The sequence below is a fragment of the Microtus pennsylvanicus genome, chromosome 7 (assembly GCF_037038515.1).
Source record: "Microtus pennsylvanicus isolate mMicPen1 chromosome 7, mMicPen1.hap1, whole genome shotgun sequence".
In the NCBI taxonomy this organism is placed as follows: domain Eukaryota; kingdom Metazoa; phylum Chordata; class Mammalia; order Rodentia; family Cricetidae; genus Microtus; species Microtus pennsylvanicus.
Window position 1 is genome coordinate 120,013,104 of NC_134585.1, and position 20,521 is coordinate 120,033,624.

A 20,521-nucleotide genomic window follows, 5' to 3' on the forward strand; every position below is an offset into this window, starting at 1 on the left:
ATCATGGTGAAAAAATTAACACAGTGGTCTCAAATACATATCAAATACAACTGGAAGACAAGATTGCCAAGGTTCCGTGGCTCCTGCGAAATCTGCTCTAAAGTAAGGAAACAATTTCCCCATGAACAGCAGCTGACACTTCCCATGGCTGAGCTTGATCATGTGCCACAGTTCACTTTGTGAGAATGGAGGCCGGGGAGAGACATGGCTAGGAGAGAAAAGGAGATCCAGAGAAAGGAGTGAATGTTCCTCAGCATTCTTTCCGCTAGGAGGTTCTACAAGGCTGTCCAATGAAGCCAAATGACAGGCGTGAAAAACCAGCACTGTTTCAACTTTCACCTGTAACTAGATAACAGACGGCGATGGCACATTGTTCTTTCAGCTTCCCATTTAATATGCCAAGTCCAAGAAATACAAGTTGTCATAACACTCTCCCAGAAGCTTCAGAATTGGCTGAAAGGGTGAATGGAAATAAATGGTGGCTGTTGCTCAAAGGTAAGTGGCTTACAAAGCCATAGCCCACCACTTCCCAGGCACTACCTCAAACTCTGTTGGAGTTTCCATGGAGAAGCAGCTGCCAATTTCAACCCCATGGGCTACAGGTGGCTACCAGAACTTCTCCTAGGACCTGAGTCCTTTCCGTGGCTTGGCCACCCCAGGTTCAGCTGGCGCTGGCTCTAGCTCTGGAACATCCAGCTGATCTTAGGCTGTGGAAGAATGACTGGTGGGGTACCACATGGCTACCTGACCTGGGGGATGACGACCATATGAGAAGATAAAGAAGGCAGAAAAGTTTGGGATTAGGAGATCTTGTACAAGTGGATGGCTCATGGACAACAGGTTTATTAAGTAAAGAATTTATATACAGTTTGTGGGGAAAAGAGGAGACAGTCAACATAAAGCCATCAGACAATGGGATGAAGTCAGCAGGAACTAATCAGGAAATGTTACACAGAGGGAACACAGGCATCTCAAGAGCTGAACAAATCAAGCACACACCAGCTTTGGGACTGATAACCATAGCATCTTAAGGTGGGGTGAGTTGGGTTCTCAGGATCCAAAGCTGCAGTTCTCTCAAGGCCTGGTCCTAAGACATTTTTGGCTCTGCCAAGCACATTCCTGGTTTTAGAGAGAGAACTGTGTTTCTTTTCCATACACCAGGGCCTCAGGGGAAAGCTCCCAAGGCTCTGGCCCTAGGCTAAAACTGGCTCTGCCAAGCATATTCCTGGTTTAGAAAAGGAGCTACATTCCTTCACAGATCAGGGCCTATGTAACCCCACAGGTAGGGACTCAACAACTATCCCTAAATTACTAGAGCAAGATTCTGGAAGTTGTTGACACTTGACCATTATGACACCCAGTAATGGCAATTTCACAGGATTTAGTCTACAATTTTAGTAAAAGGAGAGAAAAGCAGGAAACAGAAGTCCCCACAGTATCTATTGCCTGCACCAAGAAGCAAAATATGACCCTGTGAGCTAACGACTGATGTGGAAAGGTGTGTCTGTGGATGCAATAGTGGCATAGTGTCATGGGGTAACCAACTGCTTTCTGATAGGATTCAAGACCTGCTCCACAGGAGGAAATACAAGCCTGGTACTGTAAGTCTGGCTAAGGACCCATCGCTGGGGAACTGGTAGGCCCCATGAGGTCTACTATTATTGTGCTAAAAGCATCTCTGTGCTCACAGATCAGTGCAGCTCCCGGACTACATCAAGTAAATTCCTTTGTGTATTGGATGGAACCTCACAAGAGCTGCAGGTACAGAGTGTAAGTGTTTACGGAGTGCTCGGGAGTGCTCAGGCACAAATGGGTCATCTGTTTCATAGCCACTCCTGCGGAAGAGGGGGATGGAAAAACTGGCAAAGCCGGAGGTCAAGGAGGACTGGACACAACAGCACCACTGAACCCATGAACTCATCATAGTAGCTGTTGTTCCCTTCCAAGACCTGTACAAGATCAAACCAGTCAGTATCCCAGAATGGTTCACAAGCCCCAGACATCACTGAGGAGAGACATTGGCAGGTGGCTATGGGGAAGGGAGAGTCACTGTTTTAAACGAGTGTGGCTCCTGATAGGTTGATCTGCTCCAGTGGATGACCTCACCCATGAGTACATGGGCAACAAAAACTGGGCTCAGTGGGTTATTTTTAAAAAAGAGACAGTAAACAAAGATGGGAGGCAACAGGGTGGATGTGCAAGTCTGGGAGAGGAATGGGGGAGAAAGTGTCCAATATGTTGTATACATGTATAAAATTATCAAAGAATAAAAATTAATTATGAAAAAATTATTTAAAAAATTAATTAAAAAAAGAAGCAAAATACGGGAGGCAAGAAAGAACAAGTATGGCTCTTCTGGAGGAGCTTGATTTCCAGTTCCAGAGGGTCTGACACCTTCTTCTGTCCTCTTCTGGAGGAGCTTGATTTCCAGTTCCAGAGGGTCTGACACCTTCTTCTGTCCTCTTCAGGACCCATATGCATGATACACACTCACACACCCAGACACTTACGTATAAATAAATCTTTTTAAAGACAGGGTTTTACTATATAGACTACACTATAGATCACTCTATAGATCAGCATGGAGCTTATAGAGGTTCACCTGTCTCTGACTGCTAATGCTAGGATTAAAGGTGTGTATTACCTCACCTGGTCAAAAATAAGTCTTTAAAGTAAATGCACAAAACAGCAGCAAAATACCATGGTTAACCATGAGGTGGTGACAAGTAAGCCCTGGCATTTGGAGGCAGAAGCAAGTGGACCTCTGTGGGTTCTAGGCCAGCCTGGTCTACTTAAAAACCTCCAGGTCTCATCTCAAAAAACAAAATAAAAACAATAAATGATGACTAGAAGCCAGGTGGTGGTGGTGGTGCACTTCTTTAATTCCAGCACTTGGGAGGCAGAGGCAGGTGGATCTCTGTGAGTTTGAGGCCAGTCTGGTCTACAAGAGTTAGTTCTAGGACAGCTAGGGCTGTTACACAGAGATACCCTATCTTGAAAAACCAAAACAATAAATAAAAAAAATAAAAAAAATGACTGGAGAGATGGGTCAGCAGATAAAGGTGCTTGCCCCTAACTCTGATGACCTGAGTTCAATCGTGGGGACCCACACATTGGAAGGAGAGAACCAGCTCCCTCACGCTGCCCTCACGCTGCCCTCTGAACTCCACACATACACTTTCATGGCACATACATGCCCCCCAATATATACAAATAAATGTAAAAACAAGAAGTAAATATGTTTTCTAGCACATTAATCTCCCAATTTATTTGAGCACCTACACACACACATACACACACACAGATAGATAAAGAGAGGGAAAGAGAGAGAAAGGGAGAGAGAAAAATAAATAAATAAATAAACCCTTTCAATCCTTTCAAAGGGAAATTTGGAATCAGGGACCACAGAAAGAATATGATGGAGAGATACAATGGGAAACCATGCTGTGTCTAAAAATCAGGGAATGCTGGAGGCTCTCTTGGTAGAAGCCAGGAGATGTGAAATAGCTCCCGCCCACAACCTTCAGAAGGAACAAGGTTAGGTTAATACTTTAACTTTAGACTTCTGGCCTCTGGGACTATGACAGTGAAGTCTGTGTTGGTTTAAACCACCTAGCTTTAGTCCCAGAAAGCTCACAGAGCCTTCTCCCAGTGACGACAGCACAGTGGTGTAAGATACAATAGCACAGGTTGAGGAAAAAATGAACAACGGTTTAATCTCTAGGACCCTAGACAACAGAGGGGTGGATCCATTCCCATAGGAATGAGCTGTGTTCCCTAAGATGGCTGGAAAGATGTTTGTTCACAAACAACAAACCTCTCTGTAACACGCAGTCTGTGCTCGTGTACACGCACACTCCACACACACCACTCCATTTCCATGTTTGCAGTGAGCTTCAATGCAATCCTTTGCTGCAGTCTGTAGTGGAGCAGGTACTGGGCTTGTCAGCTTTGACGTCTGTTCATTATTTCAGGACATTTGTCCTAGGGACACATGACGGCTGAGACTCTTCCAGGGAGTGCTTCTTATGACAAGTCTAAAAGGCAGACAGCGAGTTCCTGCAGCCCTGTATTTTAGAGGCTGTTCTGAAGGGTCCATGAGAGCGGGCTTTCCACTGGGGGTTCAGCAGCTGGGACAGGAGTGGAGACCGGTGCTGCTTGGGTGGGGGGACTTCATGCAGCACAGTGTGGAGTTCAACAGAAGTTCTTTATGTCAGACGTTTGTCAGGATCCAGTTTTATAAATAAAGCTAAACCAACAAAACAATAGATGATTGTAAGTCAACTCTTTTCCATTTGATGAGGCCAAGCAGGAAGACAGTAGGAAGGGATTGCTCGTATCTTTATCTTTCTACTCTCGTTTCTCAGAAAACTTAACTAACTTTTGACTGGGGGTGGTGGTGCACACACTTAATACCAGCACATGGGAGGGAGGCAGAGATAGGTGGATCTCTGTGAGTACAAGGCCAGTCTGGTCTCTATAGTGAGTTCCATGCCAGTCAGACGCTGTCTCAAAAGTAAACAAATCAATTTTTGACTGTCAAAGTCATTACCTTCCCTCCCCTTTACCAGGTCCTCCATTACTTCATGATTCATTAATACTTCTATCAAGAGGAAGCCTGGGAGATGACAATTAACTGAGCCAACTGATATGGAAGGTTTTGTGAGCGTGCTAATAAGCTTTAACTGTCAACCTGACAGCCCTGATACCCGAGAAGAGTGTCTCAATTAAGGGCTCGCCCATATCAGATTGGTCCACGGGAGCTGACAGTTCTGGGCTGCCTAAGGCAGCTAGGCAGGAGCCTGCTTACTGAAGCAGTGTCCTCTATGGCTTCCTTCAATGGTAGACCGTGGCCTGAAGAGTAAGCTGAAGTAAACTTTTCCTTTCTCTAGACTGCATTTGCTCAGGGCGCTTTATCATAGCACCAGAAGCAATCTAGAAAAGAAAGACTTGGAATGGTCTGCAAACTGACTGTGGATTCAGACCATTATGCCATCCTCCTCTCCTTACCCATCGTTCTCGTGAAAAGCTGACACTTTGGGGAAGTGGACTTTTTAAACAGAGTATGAAAAGCATTACTCATAAAGGAAAAAAATCTACTAACCGGAACTACACTAACATTACAAACTTCTGTTCATAAAGAAATGCTTTAGAGCAAATAAAACCATCTTACACACTGGAGGATGTATGGAGTGTCTACCTATCCAACATAGGCTTAACCAAAAGTCACTATAGAACTCCTGGAAATTGGTGAAAACAAGAAAAAAGAGAATATGAGCCAACAGGAATTTCACACAATGGGAAAGAAATATGTCATGAACATATGAAGAGATATTCAACTTTATAGGTTACCTGGTAAATGTAAATCTAAATGACACTGAGATTCCATTTTAGCCAGGCATGGTGAAGCAGACCTTTAATGCTAGCAGTTGGGAGGCAGAGGCAGGTGGATTTCTGTGAGTTTGAGGCCAGCCTGGTCTACAGAGTGAGACCTTGTCTCAAAAAGGAATAAAAAGATGTATTTTAAAAGCTTTTTGGTAAATATTGGGAAATCTGTCAACTGCTAGAGAAGACAGGGATCAAAAGAACGTCATACATTTGGGGACAGCTTTTGACGACAAGGGGGGCTCCCATGCAAAGCGGAGCATTTATACATCCAGAAACTCTGCTTTTAGGCAGATGCCAAGCTCCTGCCACGCAGAGGGCACAGACAAGAACACGCCCAGCAGGAGCAGAGCCCATTATTAAACGAGCCAAGTCACTGCGGTGGGATGGCTAATGGGGCATTACTTGGAAGTGAAAGAAGGGACCGCACAGCCCAGACTGGGGCTGAATCTCAGCAATGTACAGTTAAATAAAAACCAAACCCAGAGAAGCCACACATCATAATCTCTTTCTACAAAGTTAACAATGAACAGCTGATGAACATACCCCTTAGATATGCGTTATTCTTTCTTTTTTGAGGGAGAGTCTTACCATATAGCTCATGTTGGCTTTAATCTCATAATCCTCCTGCCTCAGACTCCCGAATGCCGGATTATGAACCGATCTTTCTTTCTTTCCTTCCTTCCTTCCTTCCTTCCTTTCTTCCTTCCTTCCTTTCTTTTTTGAGACAGGGTTTGTCTGTGTAGCCCTGGCTGTATTAGAACTAGGCTGGCCTCAAACTCAGAGATCTGCCTTCCTCTAACTCCTGATTACTGGGGCTAAAGGTGTGCACTCCCACACCTGGTATACTCAATCATTCTTAAGGAAATTTTAAAAATAAAATCTAGAAGCTAGAAAATAATACAAGCTACTAAATTCAAGATCAGAGTTTTCATTAAACAGGTAGAGATAAAATACGATTGAGTCTGATTCCTATTTGGTGGTAGGCCCTAGGGTATTATTTACTATTAAATTTAGTAGATGAATAAATAAAAGATGAACAGCTATATACCAGTGGGGACTGTGTCATAACTCAAGAACTATGATTAGCATAAACAAGTGCACTAAAAGTAAAGGGAAATGCACCTAGAGCTGGAGACATTTCTAGGTGGGATTTCTGGCTTGCTGCCTACGGAGAGCTCAGCAGGAAGGAGCCTGCATCTCTAAGTCAGCAGAAATAGGCTGTGGTTTCTTTTCTCATCATAACTAAAATTTCAGTTTTATACCAAATATTGAATTTTTTTTTTGATAAATCGGGCTTCTTTTAAGTTTTGGGATCCATTAAGTTCAACTCCCTTCCTGGTAATCATTTCTCATGTCTTACTCTCAGGATATGCACAGGGCCTACAGTGAACTGCCCACCTGGTCCCCTTTCCAGAATAGTCTCTGTGCCTTTCCAAGAGCTGTCTATGTACGTGCAAAGAATTGTAGACATTTGCCTTTCCTCCCATTTCAGAGTCTACTCTGGAGCAATTTCAAGTTTTTAGAAAAACTGTGAAATTGGCACAAATGTATATATCTCTCTAAACTATTAGAGAATAATTTAGCAAAGTGTGCATAAAATGACTTTTCAAAAGTTATTACACTATTTGGGAGAACAACAGACTGGGAAAACCCACATGTCCAGTGCAAGCTCAGGATTTAATTACGACTTTCTCCCTCTCTGTGACTGTGTGTCAGAGAGAGCCTGCGCCCGCCACTGCTGCCATGCTCCAGGCACACCTTCCTTGGGTCTTGGCATCCTGTGACGGGCTGCTCCCTGTGATATATCCTCCTTGTCCTGTCCAGGCTCTGACACTGCTGGCCACGGTTGCTGCTCGTCTCCCTGTCCCTGGGCTTACCTCATCTAAGTCTACATAATGGCTCTTACAATAAAAACAGGGAGGGAGGGGAGGGAGGAGGCAAGTGCAAGTGAAGGGGAGGAATGGGGAGAAATGGAAGGACTTCTGCCTTTCTCTCTACGCCAATGATACTGACTTAGATCTCTGCCCTGCCCTCTCTGGCTCTCACCCAGGATATGTTAGTGAACTTGCTTTACAGCATAAGTTGGGGAAGAGCTGTAGTTCTTTAGCCAGTTTTCCGTGGAAGTGGGTCAATGCTCTGCTTTTTCTTTTGCAGTTGCAAGTGAGGGATGTACAGTCCTGAAGCGTAGCAACCTCCTATGTTACCTATGAGATACAGTCCTGGAGCCGGATCAAATGTTCTCTCACCTCCAGTTGTAACAAATATTGGCGGATAGTCCTTCACTAGCAGCACGTAAGAATGCCTTTAGCCACGGGGCTGGAGATGTAGCTCAGTGACAGAGTGCTTGCCTTGTGTGTACAAAGCCACGGGGTTTGATCCAGCACTGAACCTCTCCTCCTCAAACAAAAACAAAACTAAAAAAACAAACCCAACCAACCTAAGCCAGGTGTGGCGGGTGGTTCAAGCCACACTCAGAACTCAGGAAGTGGAGGGGGCAGGATCAGGAGTTCAGGGTTATCCGTTGCGACAATTTCAAAGCCATTCCAGGCTACCCTTGTCTCAAACACTCAACTCCTAAACACTGAACTTGTTTTGTGTGTTCTGAAATGAAAGCAGAGGTAACCCCAAGCCAGGCCAACCTCCCAGCCTAGAGACAGTGCAGTTTCTCACCTGTTGCCTGTGTGTATAACGTCTTCTCATCAACACTCTGAACAGTACAGGAAATAAAAAGTTTCCTTCCTTCAGTCTTACTAAGTTGGCTGGTTACCACCACAACAGAACAAAGGGGAATAGGTCTGCAGAAGGGAGAAAAAAAAAAGCATTTTTTTTTTTTTTTGTTAAATCTGTGTAACACTGGCCCAACAGTGTCTCCTGTCCCTTCGGCTTCCTTTCTCCCACACTCCTGCCTGCAGGGCGTTCTAGGGCATAAGCTCCCAGACTGTCCTTCTGGGCTCCAGTCCACAGGCCAGGATTCCAGCTGTTCGGGCAGACTTTCCATCCGGAGATCCAGAGCCTAGTCTGATGCTAGTGGCAGAAAGCGGTGAGAACAGTCCTTGCCAGTGTCTGTTATCCTCAGAATTTCTTGGGCCAGTTAGATGACTCAGTAGGTAAAGAATCTTGTAGCCAAGCCTGAGTTCAGTCCCTGAAAGTTGGCCTCTGACCTCCACATGCATGCTATGTGTGACATAATAAATACATACATATAATTAAAATTTTTCTTATCGACTTTTTTTTAGAGTACTTGCCAGCAACAACCTTATTATTCTAAGCCAGTGTTCTGTAGCTGAGCTGTCCAATGTGGTAGTCACATGTGGCTACTGACCACTTGAAATGCGGCTAGTATAAATGAGAAACTGAATCTTACAATTTATTTCATTTTAATTAACTTATATTTAGACTTCGATAGCTATATGTGACAGTGGCTAGTCTTTTGGGGAATCCTGGAGGTCGAGCACCACAATGAGAAAGAACTTTCTTTGAAGGTCAGAGTTCTGTTGGTTGATGTAAAACATAGAACATGGAAATGTCCTGTTCTACAGCGCCGCCATGTGGATGACACAAGGAAGCGGTCACTGTGATTGCCCCGGCCCAGCCTTCCCTCCCATCACCTATAACAGGCCATTCCACTAGCTCTCCTGACCCGCTGATGGAGATGCCAGGCCTTGCTCTTCTATTGGTGTCTATTCAACATCTGCCAAGGGCCTGGGGACATCTGTTCTTACCTGTCCAGCATCTCTTTCTATTTTTTAAAATTCCTTTTTAAGATCTTAAAATTATGCTTGTTTAACTGTGTGACAGTATGCGCAGGTGAGTGCAGTTCACCAAAGAGGCCAGAAGAGGACACTAGATCCCCCCCGACGTGGTTACAGATAGTAACTACCTAATGCGGGTGCTGGGAACTGAACTCAGATCCTGTGCAATAGCAGTAAGTGCTCTCAACCTCTGACCCACCTACCCAGTCCCCCTTTAAAACGTCTATTTATTTATCTACTTATTGTGTGTGTGTGTATGTGTGTGTAAGTGTGTGTAAATATGTAAGGGCCGACATGGATGTTTCATGAGGATTGCTTGCTTGCAAGGGAGGTCAGAGACAACTTTTGGCAGTTGTTTCTCTCCTGCCTTGCTAGAGTAGGATCTCCAGGCTGGTTGGCCTGTGCACTGCCCAGTGAGCCTATCTCTGCCTCCTCCTTTAATGGAGAAGTTCTGGAATGACGGACTCCTGCCATGCCCACCTGTTTTCTCTGTACCTACTACTACTTTTTTTGGGGTACAGTTGATTTTTGCTGATCTCAGTTCTCTTCTGGTTGTTTTTGTCTCATGTATTTTCCTTTCTTTAAAACTTTTCTGTGTCAGGCTAGGCACAGAGGTGCACAATTTTGATCCCAGTACTCAGGAGGCAGAGGTTGGAGGATCTTTGTGAGTTTGAGGGCAGCCTGGTTTATGTATGGTGTTCTAGGCCAGCCTGGTTTATGCATGGTGTTCTAGGTCAGCCTGGTTTATGTATGGTATTCTAGGCCAGTCTGGTTTATGTATGGTGTTCTAGGCCAGTCTGGTTTATGTATGGTATTCTAGGCCAGTCTGGTTTATGTATGGTGTTCTGGGCCAGTCTGGTTTATGTATGGTGTTCTAGGCCAGCCTGGGCTATTTACAAACAGACCCTGTCTCAAAAAACAAACAAGCAAACAAACAACTTAAAAAACTTTTTTTTTTGCCGGGCGGTGGTGGCGCACGCCTTTAATCCCAGAACTTGGGAGGCAGAGGCAGGAGGATCTCTGTGAGTTCGAGGCCAGCATGGTCTACAAAGGGAGTTCCAGGACAGGCTCCAAAGCTACAGAGAAACCCTGTCTCGAAAAACCAAAAACAAACAAACAAACAAAACCCCCCCAAAACCCCCTTTTTTTCTGTATCGTTTTTAAATGTTTCATATGCTTCTCAGCTTTTTACATTAATTTCAATCTTATAAACTGTGTTTGGACTGATGTTTGGTCAGTCAGTGCACTGACTTATTTCTGGTACTATCTTACTTTGCTTTTTCTTTGATTCACATCTTTTTTCTTGTTTTAAAAATTGAGTTATTTTCCTATTTGTTTGTACTTTTCTATTGCTTTTTGTATTAATTATCACTCACTTTAATTTTTGTCCTACTGAAAAATACAAGGCATTGCTTGCCTTCTCCCCAGCTCTGTCTTGTTTTAGTGTTTCAGCTTCTTGCTGCTCTCCAGATGTAGACCTAGCCTTGCTGGTGAGCCCCATGTCCGGCACACGGACCATGTGTTTCCATAACCTTTCTCAATTTTTGGTTCAATGAAAACAACTTGACTTTGCCCTCTGAACTTTGGCATGCTGGACGCACAGTTCCGAGCTGGCCTAGTATGCTGCTGAGCCTCTTCTGTTGCTGTAGGTTTATTGCTAAGGTAATGGCGCCCTCTTGCTTCCGGAAACAGCTCTCCTACGTGTGCTCTTCTGTGTCTGGTGCTTTTTAGAACTGTATAGCTAACTTCTCTATAATAATATAATGCCTTACTGTCATTTATCCTGATTGATATTTATTGTATTTTTTAAACCAATTTTTTCTACTGTTTCTTATTAGAGTTTTGATCTGTTCCCATTATATCTCAACTCCTGTTCTTTCTATACTGGATTCAAAACATCTCTCCCTCACCTTACTCTTAAAATGATTCCAAACCACCACTAAACATATTAAATTGCCAGCTCTGAACACATCAGTAGTCCTAACAGCCTTCTAGAAAAACTGTTCTCATTTCTTATTGGATGAGCCATTTGAGGGTCAAAGAGTAGCCAATGCTGTATCAAATTGAATCCATGTCAATCTGACTGGATTCTGCTTCTCCTTTTTATTTACACTTGGTGTATCTGCCATTGGTTTAACTGCAGTGGACATGTTAATAAAATTGTGGGATATACTTGATGTCTCATTGACAGTGGAGTGGGTGAGTATCACTGACCACCACCACCGAGCACACCAGCTCCGTGTGGAATCTGGAACAAATCTCAACAGAGGAGGACTGTCTGTAGTGAGGAGAGATTTGAGGCTTCACTGGGCTGTGAGATGATAAAGGACATGAGTGGATTTTCAGGGCAAACACAGGCAGGATTTAATTGTACATTTTAGAGGAGCAAGCTTGATGAGTGTGAGGCCAACTGCTACTCGCTGATCTGAACTGCTGAAAGGTAGAGAAAGAACAAATGTGACCTAAACTCCCAGGGGACAAAAGAACAGCTAGGGATGCCCCCACCTGATGTGGGAGTGTCATATCAATCTGTTGATTTCTTTGGCTAAGCAATAAAGAAACTGCTAGGCCCATTTGATAGGCCCACCCTTACTTAGGTGGGTGGAGTAAACAGAACAGAACGCTGGGAGGAAGAGGAAGTGAGCTCAGACTCGACAGCTCTCCTCTCGGGAGCAGACGCCTCAGCAGAGACGCCATGCCCCGATCCCGGGCAGACACACGCGATGAAGCTCTGACCTAGAATCTTCCCGGTAAGACCGGTGCTCACAGATTATTAGAGATGGGTTGATCGGTATATCAGAATTAGCCAGTAAGGGCTAGAGCTAAGGGCCAAGCAGTGATTAAAAGAATACAGTGTCAGTGTAATTATTTCGGGGCAAAAGCTAGCCGAGCAGGCGGCTGGGGTGTTGGGGACGCAGCCCCGCCACCCTTATTACTACAAATGACGCCTAGACGTGTGGCTAACTGAGTCCACAGAAAGCCTGAGAAAGCTTGGAAAAGAATAGAGTAAAGCATGTTTCTTATGGCAATTTCTTGGGTCTGCTCTGCTTGCTAGAGGCAAGCAAGCTCTCTCATCTAAGAGAGGCTTCCTGACTCAGCTTTAGCTGCAAAACCCTGTAGCTCATTAAGAGGTCCTGCCACGAAACACTTAAACAGTGTTGACGAAAAGTTGAACACATGCTTTTCGGTTTTCAGCTGTAGCAGGAAAAAAGCTACGCCATTTAAAAATGCCAGCTTTCTGGGCTGTCCTGCCAGGGCAAACTCTGACTGTTTGAGGCAGGAGGGCCGGCTACCGAGAGAGGACTTGAGTGTTGTCTGTTGTAGCTCGCTGGCTGGCAGGGACCTTGAAACGCCAGTTGTGGCTATAAACATGGCTACAGCCAGTACCTCAGCCATGAGGCTGGAAAGCTATGGATCCAGCCGTCAAAGCCACGGCTTTAGTCCTACTGATATTGCTTGGTACATTAAAGACTCATGTGGTCAGAAAAACAGAGATACAGTAAAGAGAACGTCAAAGACAAAGAAAAATTTTAAATGATTTATAGTGTTAAAATATATGCAGACTAAAAGTTAAAATTCTTAAAGTAAACCTCTGTGACTTCAAGGTGTGGTAGCACACGCCTTTAATCCCAGTGCCTAAAAGGCAGAGGCGAACAGATCTCTGTGAGTTCAAGGTGTAGTAGCAAACACCTTTAATCCCAATGCCTGGGAGGCAGAGACAGGTGGATCTCTGAGAGTTCAAAGACAGCCTGGTCTACAGGGTTATTCCAGGTCAAAGATATGCACTCAAAAAGCAAAAAGTTAACCTAGGAATGTCACAGCTTAGATTCTTAAGCGCCTAGTGATTTAAAGGCACAAATCAAAAGTGCTCCTGGATAGTAAAAAATTGCAGATTCACAATAGGACAGATTCAGACCACTAAATGAGTCACACTGTTGGATGAATGTACGTAGGCTTGGGAGAGAGAAGAAAAAGAATATAGAGAATAAAGTTAATGGTTTAAAAAAAAAAGATAAAGTCTTTAAAGAGACAGAGTACAGATAGTTAAGAGATTAAAAGAAATAAAGAAAAATAAGCTACATAAAAATGGAAAATTCACAGAGAGTCTGGATTATGTACATTGTGTTTTCTTTAAAATTTTTGACTGTGAAGGAGCTAAGTAAAGAGAGACATTTCATTATATGGGCTGCCAAGTGGAACCAGAACAGATATCATGAGGGTATGATTTCAGAATTTGGATCTAAGGATATGATACTTTGGAAAAGAGATTCTTCTTTTGTTTTCACAGAGGATCAGACCTTGTTGATTGCATCTATCCCGATTTGGTATGATAGACCACGACCTCCCGAAAGGTTCCTGTGAACGCCCTCAAAAAATTACTTCACTCAACTGCCAACTGAGATAAACCTGGCACACAGGTTACACCCTAAATAATCTGATTAACAGCGCCCCCATTCAGCAGGAAGCAGTTTGGAGAGAAAAAACTGCGCCCATGTTCCCAAATATGGTTTATAAACATTCTTTTACATTTAAAGGGGGATATGATATAGACATGAATAATTTGCATTAGTATAGATTTTGCTTTATTGATAGAGATTTACGGTCAATTTTGTTATATGTATAAATGTTTCTGATGTAACTTTTACTTGATAACTGTTTTGTTATATGTAATTTTGCTATGTTAAGGTTAAAGCCTTCCTTTTTTTGTTTAAACAGAAAAAGGGGAAGTGATGTGGGAGTGTCATATCAATCTGTTGATTTCTTTGGCTAAGCAATAAAGAAACTGCTAGGCCCATTTGATAGGCCCACCCTTAGGTGGGTGGAGTAAACAGAACAGAACGCTGGGAGGAAGAGGAAGTGAGCTCAGACTCGACAGCTCTCCTCTCGGGAGCAGACGCCTCAGCAGAGATGCCATGCCCTGATCCCGGGCAGACACACGCGATGAAGCTCTGACCTAGAATCTTCCCGGTAAGACTGGTGCTCACAGATTATTAGAGATGGGTTGATCGGTATATCAGAATTAGCCAGTAAGGGCTAGAGCTAAGGGCCAAGCAGTGATTAAAAGAATACAGTGTCAGTGTAATTATTTCGGGGCAAAAGCTAGCCGAGCAGGCGGCTGGGGTGTTGGGGACGCAGCCCCGCCACCCTTATTACTACACCCACCCATTCCTGTTTCTCTCAAAGAGAAGGAACTGTGGTGGACGAGCATTAAAGAGCGACTTCCCAGGCGCTAAGGATTTACTGGCATAGCCTTCGTGTGGCGGTTAGAGATGGACATGCCACAGGTGATGCACCTATATCAGGAAAATGGACAGAAAGCTTGGGCTGTGGTTTTGACTTTCTTTTTCCTTCTTTTCTTGGGGGGGAGGGGGCAGGGAGGGGAGAGTGGTTTGAGACACAGTTTATCTGTACATCCTGGTGGCCTTGAACTCACTCTGAGACCAGGCTGGTCTCAAAATCAGAGACCTCTGCCTCTGCTCTCTGAGCTCCAGGATTAAAGGTGTGTGCCATCTCTGCCCGGCCTGGCTTTCTAAACAGATTCAAATAAAAGGTTTTGAGCTCCACGGGCATTGTGACTGCAGGTTCATTTCCTTAGTTCTACGTTTCTGGCCACTTTCAGTTGCATTAACTAAGCCCCTTTGCTCTTTAAATAATTCTGCCTTCACATCAAAGTTATATTGAATTCCACAGTAAATCTAATTAATAATCTTTACTTTCTTTTTCCTTTCATTTCCTTGAGCATCTCACATGGTCGTGTGCATCTGGTTATCCCATGAGGACAGCTAAAGTCTTTGAGCATCTCACATGGTTGTGTGCATCTGGTTATCTTATAAGGACAGCTAAAGTCTTTGAGTGTCTCACATGGTTGTGTGCATCTGGTTATCTTATAAGGACAGCTAAAGTCTTTGAGTGTCTCACATGGTTGTGTGCATCTGCTTATCCCATGAGGACAGTCTTTGAAAATCTAGGTTTGTTGTTGCTTTTGCTGATAATCTTTAAAACTTTAAGAAAAAGTATTTTCATCTTTTATTTCTGTTTATATGTCTATACAGGTGTATGCCATGTATGTAAAGGTGCCTGTGGAGGCCATGGGTGTAACTGCTGAACTGTCTCTCCAGCCCGATACTCACTCTTATGTATGTATTACGTACGTATGTATGTATGTATGTACGTATGTATTTGATGTAGAATCTGCTTATGCTGAAGAATATCCTTGACTATTTATTTTCTGCCACATAGAATCGGGAACTCCAGGCGAGCTTCCGGCCTGATATGTTATGAAGAGGCTATAGGCTCAGACACCTCCCCTTTCAGTACCATCAGTTTTTAACTGTTTTGCCCTCAATGTATTTAGAGACAACGAAATAGTTCAGATAGATTGGCTGGCTGGAAACTGAGATGGCTAAGGTGAGGTTTTGCTTCTTAAAAGTGAAAAGGCTGCAACTCTCAAAAAGTTCCAGCGGCATTGTTTTGTTTTTTCCTTGTAGAATTAAAAAGGCAATTCTGAGACGTGTGTGGGAACAGAACCAGACCCATTAGCGCAATCTTGAGAAAGAAGAAAGCTTGATCTCAGGATACCTTACAAGGCCAGATAATTAAAACACAGTCCTGGCATATAAGTCAAAGGAACAGAACACTGGGTTCAGACACAAACCCACTCACATACAGTCTATGTTCCTGTGTGGTGAGCATATCTAAGTGTGAGAGACTGCATGGAGAAAATGGGGGCCATTCTCCATTTTATTCAGGGTCTCACTGACTTGCTTAGACTCTCTGGTCGGCAAGCCCCAGGGGTGCCCCCACAACCTCCTCCCCACACTGGATCGCAGGCATGTGGTGCTGTGCCTAACTTCCCAGTGGGTGCTGGGGTTCTGAACTCACAGCGAGAACTTTTCCAACTAAGTAACCACCTAACCTCACAGGGAGGTGACAAGGGTGTCAAGAAAACACAATGGGTAAGATACAATCTCTTTAACAAATAGGAAAACTGGCTATCCGCAAGAGAACAGATGTAGACCCACATCTGTGGGGGCCTGAATGGCTGAGGACATCCTTTCCTGGCTGTTTTTAGATGATAAATTTCAATCTTGCCTAACTTTAAGTTGAAGTTACCATTATTGGCCACTAGAGAGGAAGAAATGAAAATAACATTTCTGTTTTTGTTTGAGGGAAGGTAAGGGACAGAAGCAACTACAGAAGAAGGCAAGCGGCTCTGTCTTTTTTCCAATTGAACCTCTGGGCTTGGCAAACTACAGCCTACTGGCTCCTCTTCTTTCTAACTTAGTTTTACTGGAACACAGTTATTCTTATGCACTATCTATAGCTGCTCCTGTACTTTCATGGCTGGGTTGAAAAGCTGTGTCACACACTACACAGACCACAAGTATAAAATATTAACAGAAAATGTCTACTGACCTCTGAAATAAACTTTTCTATAGGACGATACTAGTCTAATACACCTAAGCATTATCTATAAAAAATAACATCTATGAAGCACGGCTTCCAAAAGCTAGTACTCGGGTAACACGGCTTTTGTGATATGTAGAGGGGGGATGTTTGTGGTAGTGACCCCCAAGCTTCCCTTGAGACTTCATATTCTGAAGCCTTTGTTCTTACACTGTTTTTGACCTTCAGCTCATTCTCTATTCTTTGCTAGAAGCCGTTCTGTTGTCTGGTGTGGGAGTGTAACTGGATGGTGACTCTAACGCATATCAAACTCATCTTATTTCCACTCCATTTCTCTGCGTAAAGTTATGAGAACCCTTTCTCTTATTTTTAATATGTAGGGGATATTTGGGCTCCATCCAGATCTTACTGAGTAGATGCTCAGCTGGCTGGGGCACTTGCTGCTGAGCCTGATGACTGTGTTTAATCTGTGGGGTCCACATGCTAGAAGGAGACAGCTGACTCTTACAGGTTGCCCTCTGATTCTATATGCACAACATGGCATGTACCCCTTTCTCACATATATACAATTAATAAAAAATAAAAATAAATTATTTCCTGGGTGATGCTTTACTCAAACAGAGAGCCAGGGCAGCCCACATCCTATAACTGGCATAGATTCCAGTTACTGACAGAATGAATGATTCTGAAGCATGACTCTCTCTTCCCAAAATTTCTTTGTGAGTTTGGTGGAAGCTACTCTTTGTAGAACTTTGAAAGCTGAGGATTGGTGGCTTCCTCACTGTCCTGCTTCTTCATCTCCCTTGCTAAGTCCTTTGGGAGCACTTCCTTGATAGTAACAGACATACACCTTGACTCAGGATCTGCTGCTGGAGAATCTGATTTAAGAACATAAGAACTATCATGGACTTACTTTTTGTAGTCGATGTTGAGGTTGGCAGTCATGGCAATTCCCTCAGCAATTGCACACTTGCCAGTAGTAACATCGATGATAGTTGCAATGGCACCTCCATGAACAAATCTAGCCACAACAGCAGCAGAAGAGAAACTTTCAGACGGTTAGGAAATGAATAATTTATATCTTGAGAGGCTATTTCCTATTCAAGTGTCTTTATACATTTACCTCATGTTCCGTGTATTTAATGTTTACATATATATGTGTATATGTATATGTACACACACATCTCCTTACTTTATTCTTAGCAGAAAGGATACTTGTAATAAAACTGGAGCTTGGTACTAATCATATTATAGAATGAAAAGCTAAACTTTAATTAGGAAACATTTAAAAGTTTAGAAAGTGGGGCTCAAGAGTTCAGAGCACATAGTCTTACAGAGCACCCAAATTCAGTTCCTAGCGTCCACACTGGGTGCCTCACAACTACCTGCAACTCCAGCTCCAGGAGGACCGGACACCTCTGGATTCCGTTGGTACCGGCACTCACATGTGCGCGCGCGCACACACACACACACACACACACACACACACACACACACACACTCACGCACGCAGAGTTAGTTTAAAGTAATAATAAAAGGAATCTTTAAAGTTTAGGAAGTGCAGATAAATAAAAGGAAGAAACCTTTAAACCCTTACTACTACCATCAAGTCACAGCAAATCACTGTAAACGTGTCCACCATACTCTGCTGTTCTATGTTCTATATTATATGCATCATTTAATACTATGTTAACATTTTGAAATTTAACCAACATAGATAATATTCAACTAGTGTGTTATAAGCATCTTTCTATACCAATAAATATATATTTATATTGCCATTTTAATGTTGTCTTTGTAGTCCCTGAATATGTGAGAATAAAACTCTTTCTGCTCCATGCTGCTAGGATAGTTCTTACCCAGGTACCCCTTGCAGGTGAAGACCTCCTTGAAACAAACAAACCATCTTCTTCTCCACTTTATTATAGAACATCACATACTCAAACCCCAGGCCTTCCTCTAAGCTTCTACTGAACTGTTGGGCCTTTGACACTTGTTCTTCATTCATAAACCTGGGATCTGAAAAGAAAATAAGGGTATGGGACAGGAGGGCAAAAAACAGATAGAAAAACGCCATGACAGAACTAAGCACCGTGCCCTGCTAAAATCATATGTGGGTAGATAACTGATTGGTATACCAAAGAGAGGAATGGAAAGGTCACAGAAACAGTGGCTAGAGATGCAGTTTAATTGGCAGAGTGCTTGCCTAGCAGGCTCAAAGCCCTGGGTTCCCAAGCCCCAGCACCACATGAAACGGTGTGTGGTAGTGCGTGGCTGTGATGTTGGAACTTGGGAGATAGAAGCAGAAAGATTAGAGGTTCAAGGCCATTCTTGGCTACGTGGTGAGTTTGAGGCCAGTCTGGACTGCATAAACCTTCTCTCAAAACAAACTAAAACTAAAACAAACAAACAAAATTAACAGAATATAACAGAACACAAACTTTCTGGGACAGCAAAAAAACATATATGCAAACATACATGGGCAGAGTAAAAAAAACCAAAGTACCTACATACACACGACAATTAGTGAATATGGCAGGAAACTGAGCGAAGCAGTGAATTCTTCTGGGCTCAAGTGTTGTTTAAATGGAATTTAGCAAGAATGAATAATCTGACAGAAAGGAAATGGTTTTCCTGGCAGATGTGAATTTACCCTGCTATCCTGAATTAGAAACAGAGATAGTTTAGCCTAATAAATCATCTTTGTGTCAGAACTATTGTGGCTCCTGAAATCAACTTAAGAGTTTAACATTTCTGGTCAAGATTATCAAATTGTAAGGTAACTTATAAACATGGGAAAAATAAGTAAAACACATTTGTTAAGAGAATTTGAGCGTCTACCCCTGTTTAACTGAGGCAGAATCTGCTGTTTGACAAGATTCCCAGGGTTTCACATTTGGGTTAAAGCCTCAGACTGAAGAGTGCTGCCGGCTGTAAAGGAACACCGGGAGATTGGCACTCTTGGTGGGAGGAGGGCTCTGATGGAGGCCAACTTTACACTATAAAATGAGTAACGCCCACCCAAATTGGCATGCAGATCAGTAACAGTTTCCATGCATATATCATTCCCGCAAAGCCGAGCAGGTAGAAGCCAGGCTGCATCCAGTCAAGGGCATTCAATGAATCGTGTGATGTCAGAACAACTGTAGTAAAAACAACAACACTACCTTTATAGTGCTAGCGATTAGAGCCAGGGCTCTGGGCACACTAGCCAAGTCATCTAGCAGTTAATCCTGTGGACTGGGGTGGGACTGGTTTCAGTTAGAACAGGGTCTCACCGTGTAGCCCAGGATGGCCTCAAACTCTCATCCTCCTGTCTGAGCCACCTGAGTATCAAAACGATAGGCATCCTCTGCCATACCCAGCATGGACAGTTACTTTTAAGTAATTTGTAATAGTTGAAATTTAATAATGCAACTTACTTAAGAGTTAACTTTTCCCTTTATTGATAAAAGAATAATTCTTGGCTCGCAGCTGAAGAAACAGAAATCTGAAAATGACCAACTATTCTTGGTTAATTTGACTTTTGTTTCATTTATTCCTTCAGCCATGAGAACACCAAGGCATGGGAGGGTAAAGTATTTTACCCAAACTCACACAGATTTCTATGCTGTGTAGAACCCCAGAATTTCAACCTAAACGTGTGAGACTAAGTGTGGTGGTTAGTATTTCTGTCAATCTGACACAAGCTAAAGTCATTCGGAAAGAGGAACCTTAACGACAGAGGGGCAGCCTCCATCATTCTGCCCCTAGTAGAGCTTGAGAGCTATTTTGTTGATTAGTGATTGGTTGGGGAGGACCCAGCTTATGGGGGCGGTGGCACCCCTGGGTCCTGGGTGGTATAAGAAAACAGGCTGGACAAGCCATGCAGAGTAAGTCGCCAGGAAGCAGCCTTCCTCTGTTGTTCCCGCTTGAATTCTTGCTTCCCTTCATAACTGGCTTGTAAACAGTAAACATAAAATAAACCCTTTCCT

The 20,521-nt window shown here is 43.4% G+C and overlaps 1 protein-coding gene across 1 annotated transcript in view; it reads right to left on the reverse strand.

The window, feature by feature from the left end:
* Positions 1–2,041: 2,041 nt before the first annotated feature.
* The window catches only part of Them4 (thioesterase superfamily member 4), a 30,026-nt gene continuing 11,546 nt past the window's right edge, over positions 2,042–20,521 (reverse strand). Inside the window, exons 3-6 of the mRNA XM_075978252.1 lie at positions 18,407–18,566; positions 17,461–17,568; positions 8,059–8,183; positions 2,042–4,249 (exon numbers count right to left, since the gene is read on the reverse strand). Coding sequence (XP_075834367.1) covers positions 4,209–4,249; positions 8,059–8,183; positions 17,461–17,568; positions 18,407–18,566 — 434 coding nt within the window. The 3' untranslated portion in view covers positions 2,042–4,208. The remainder of the gene's footprint in view (positions 4,250–8,058; positions 8,184–17,460; positions 17,569–18,406; positions 18,567–20,521) is intronic.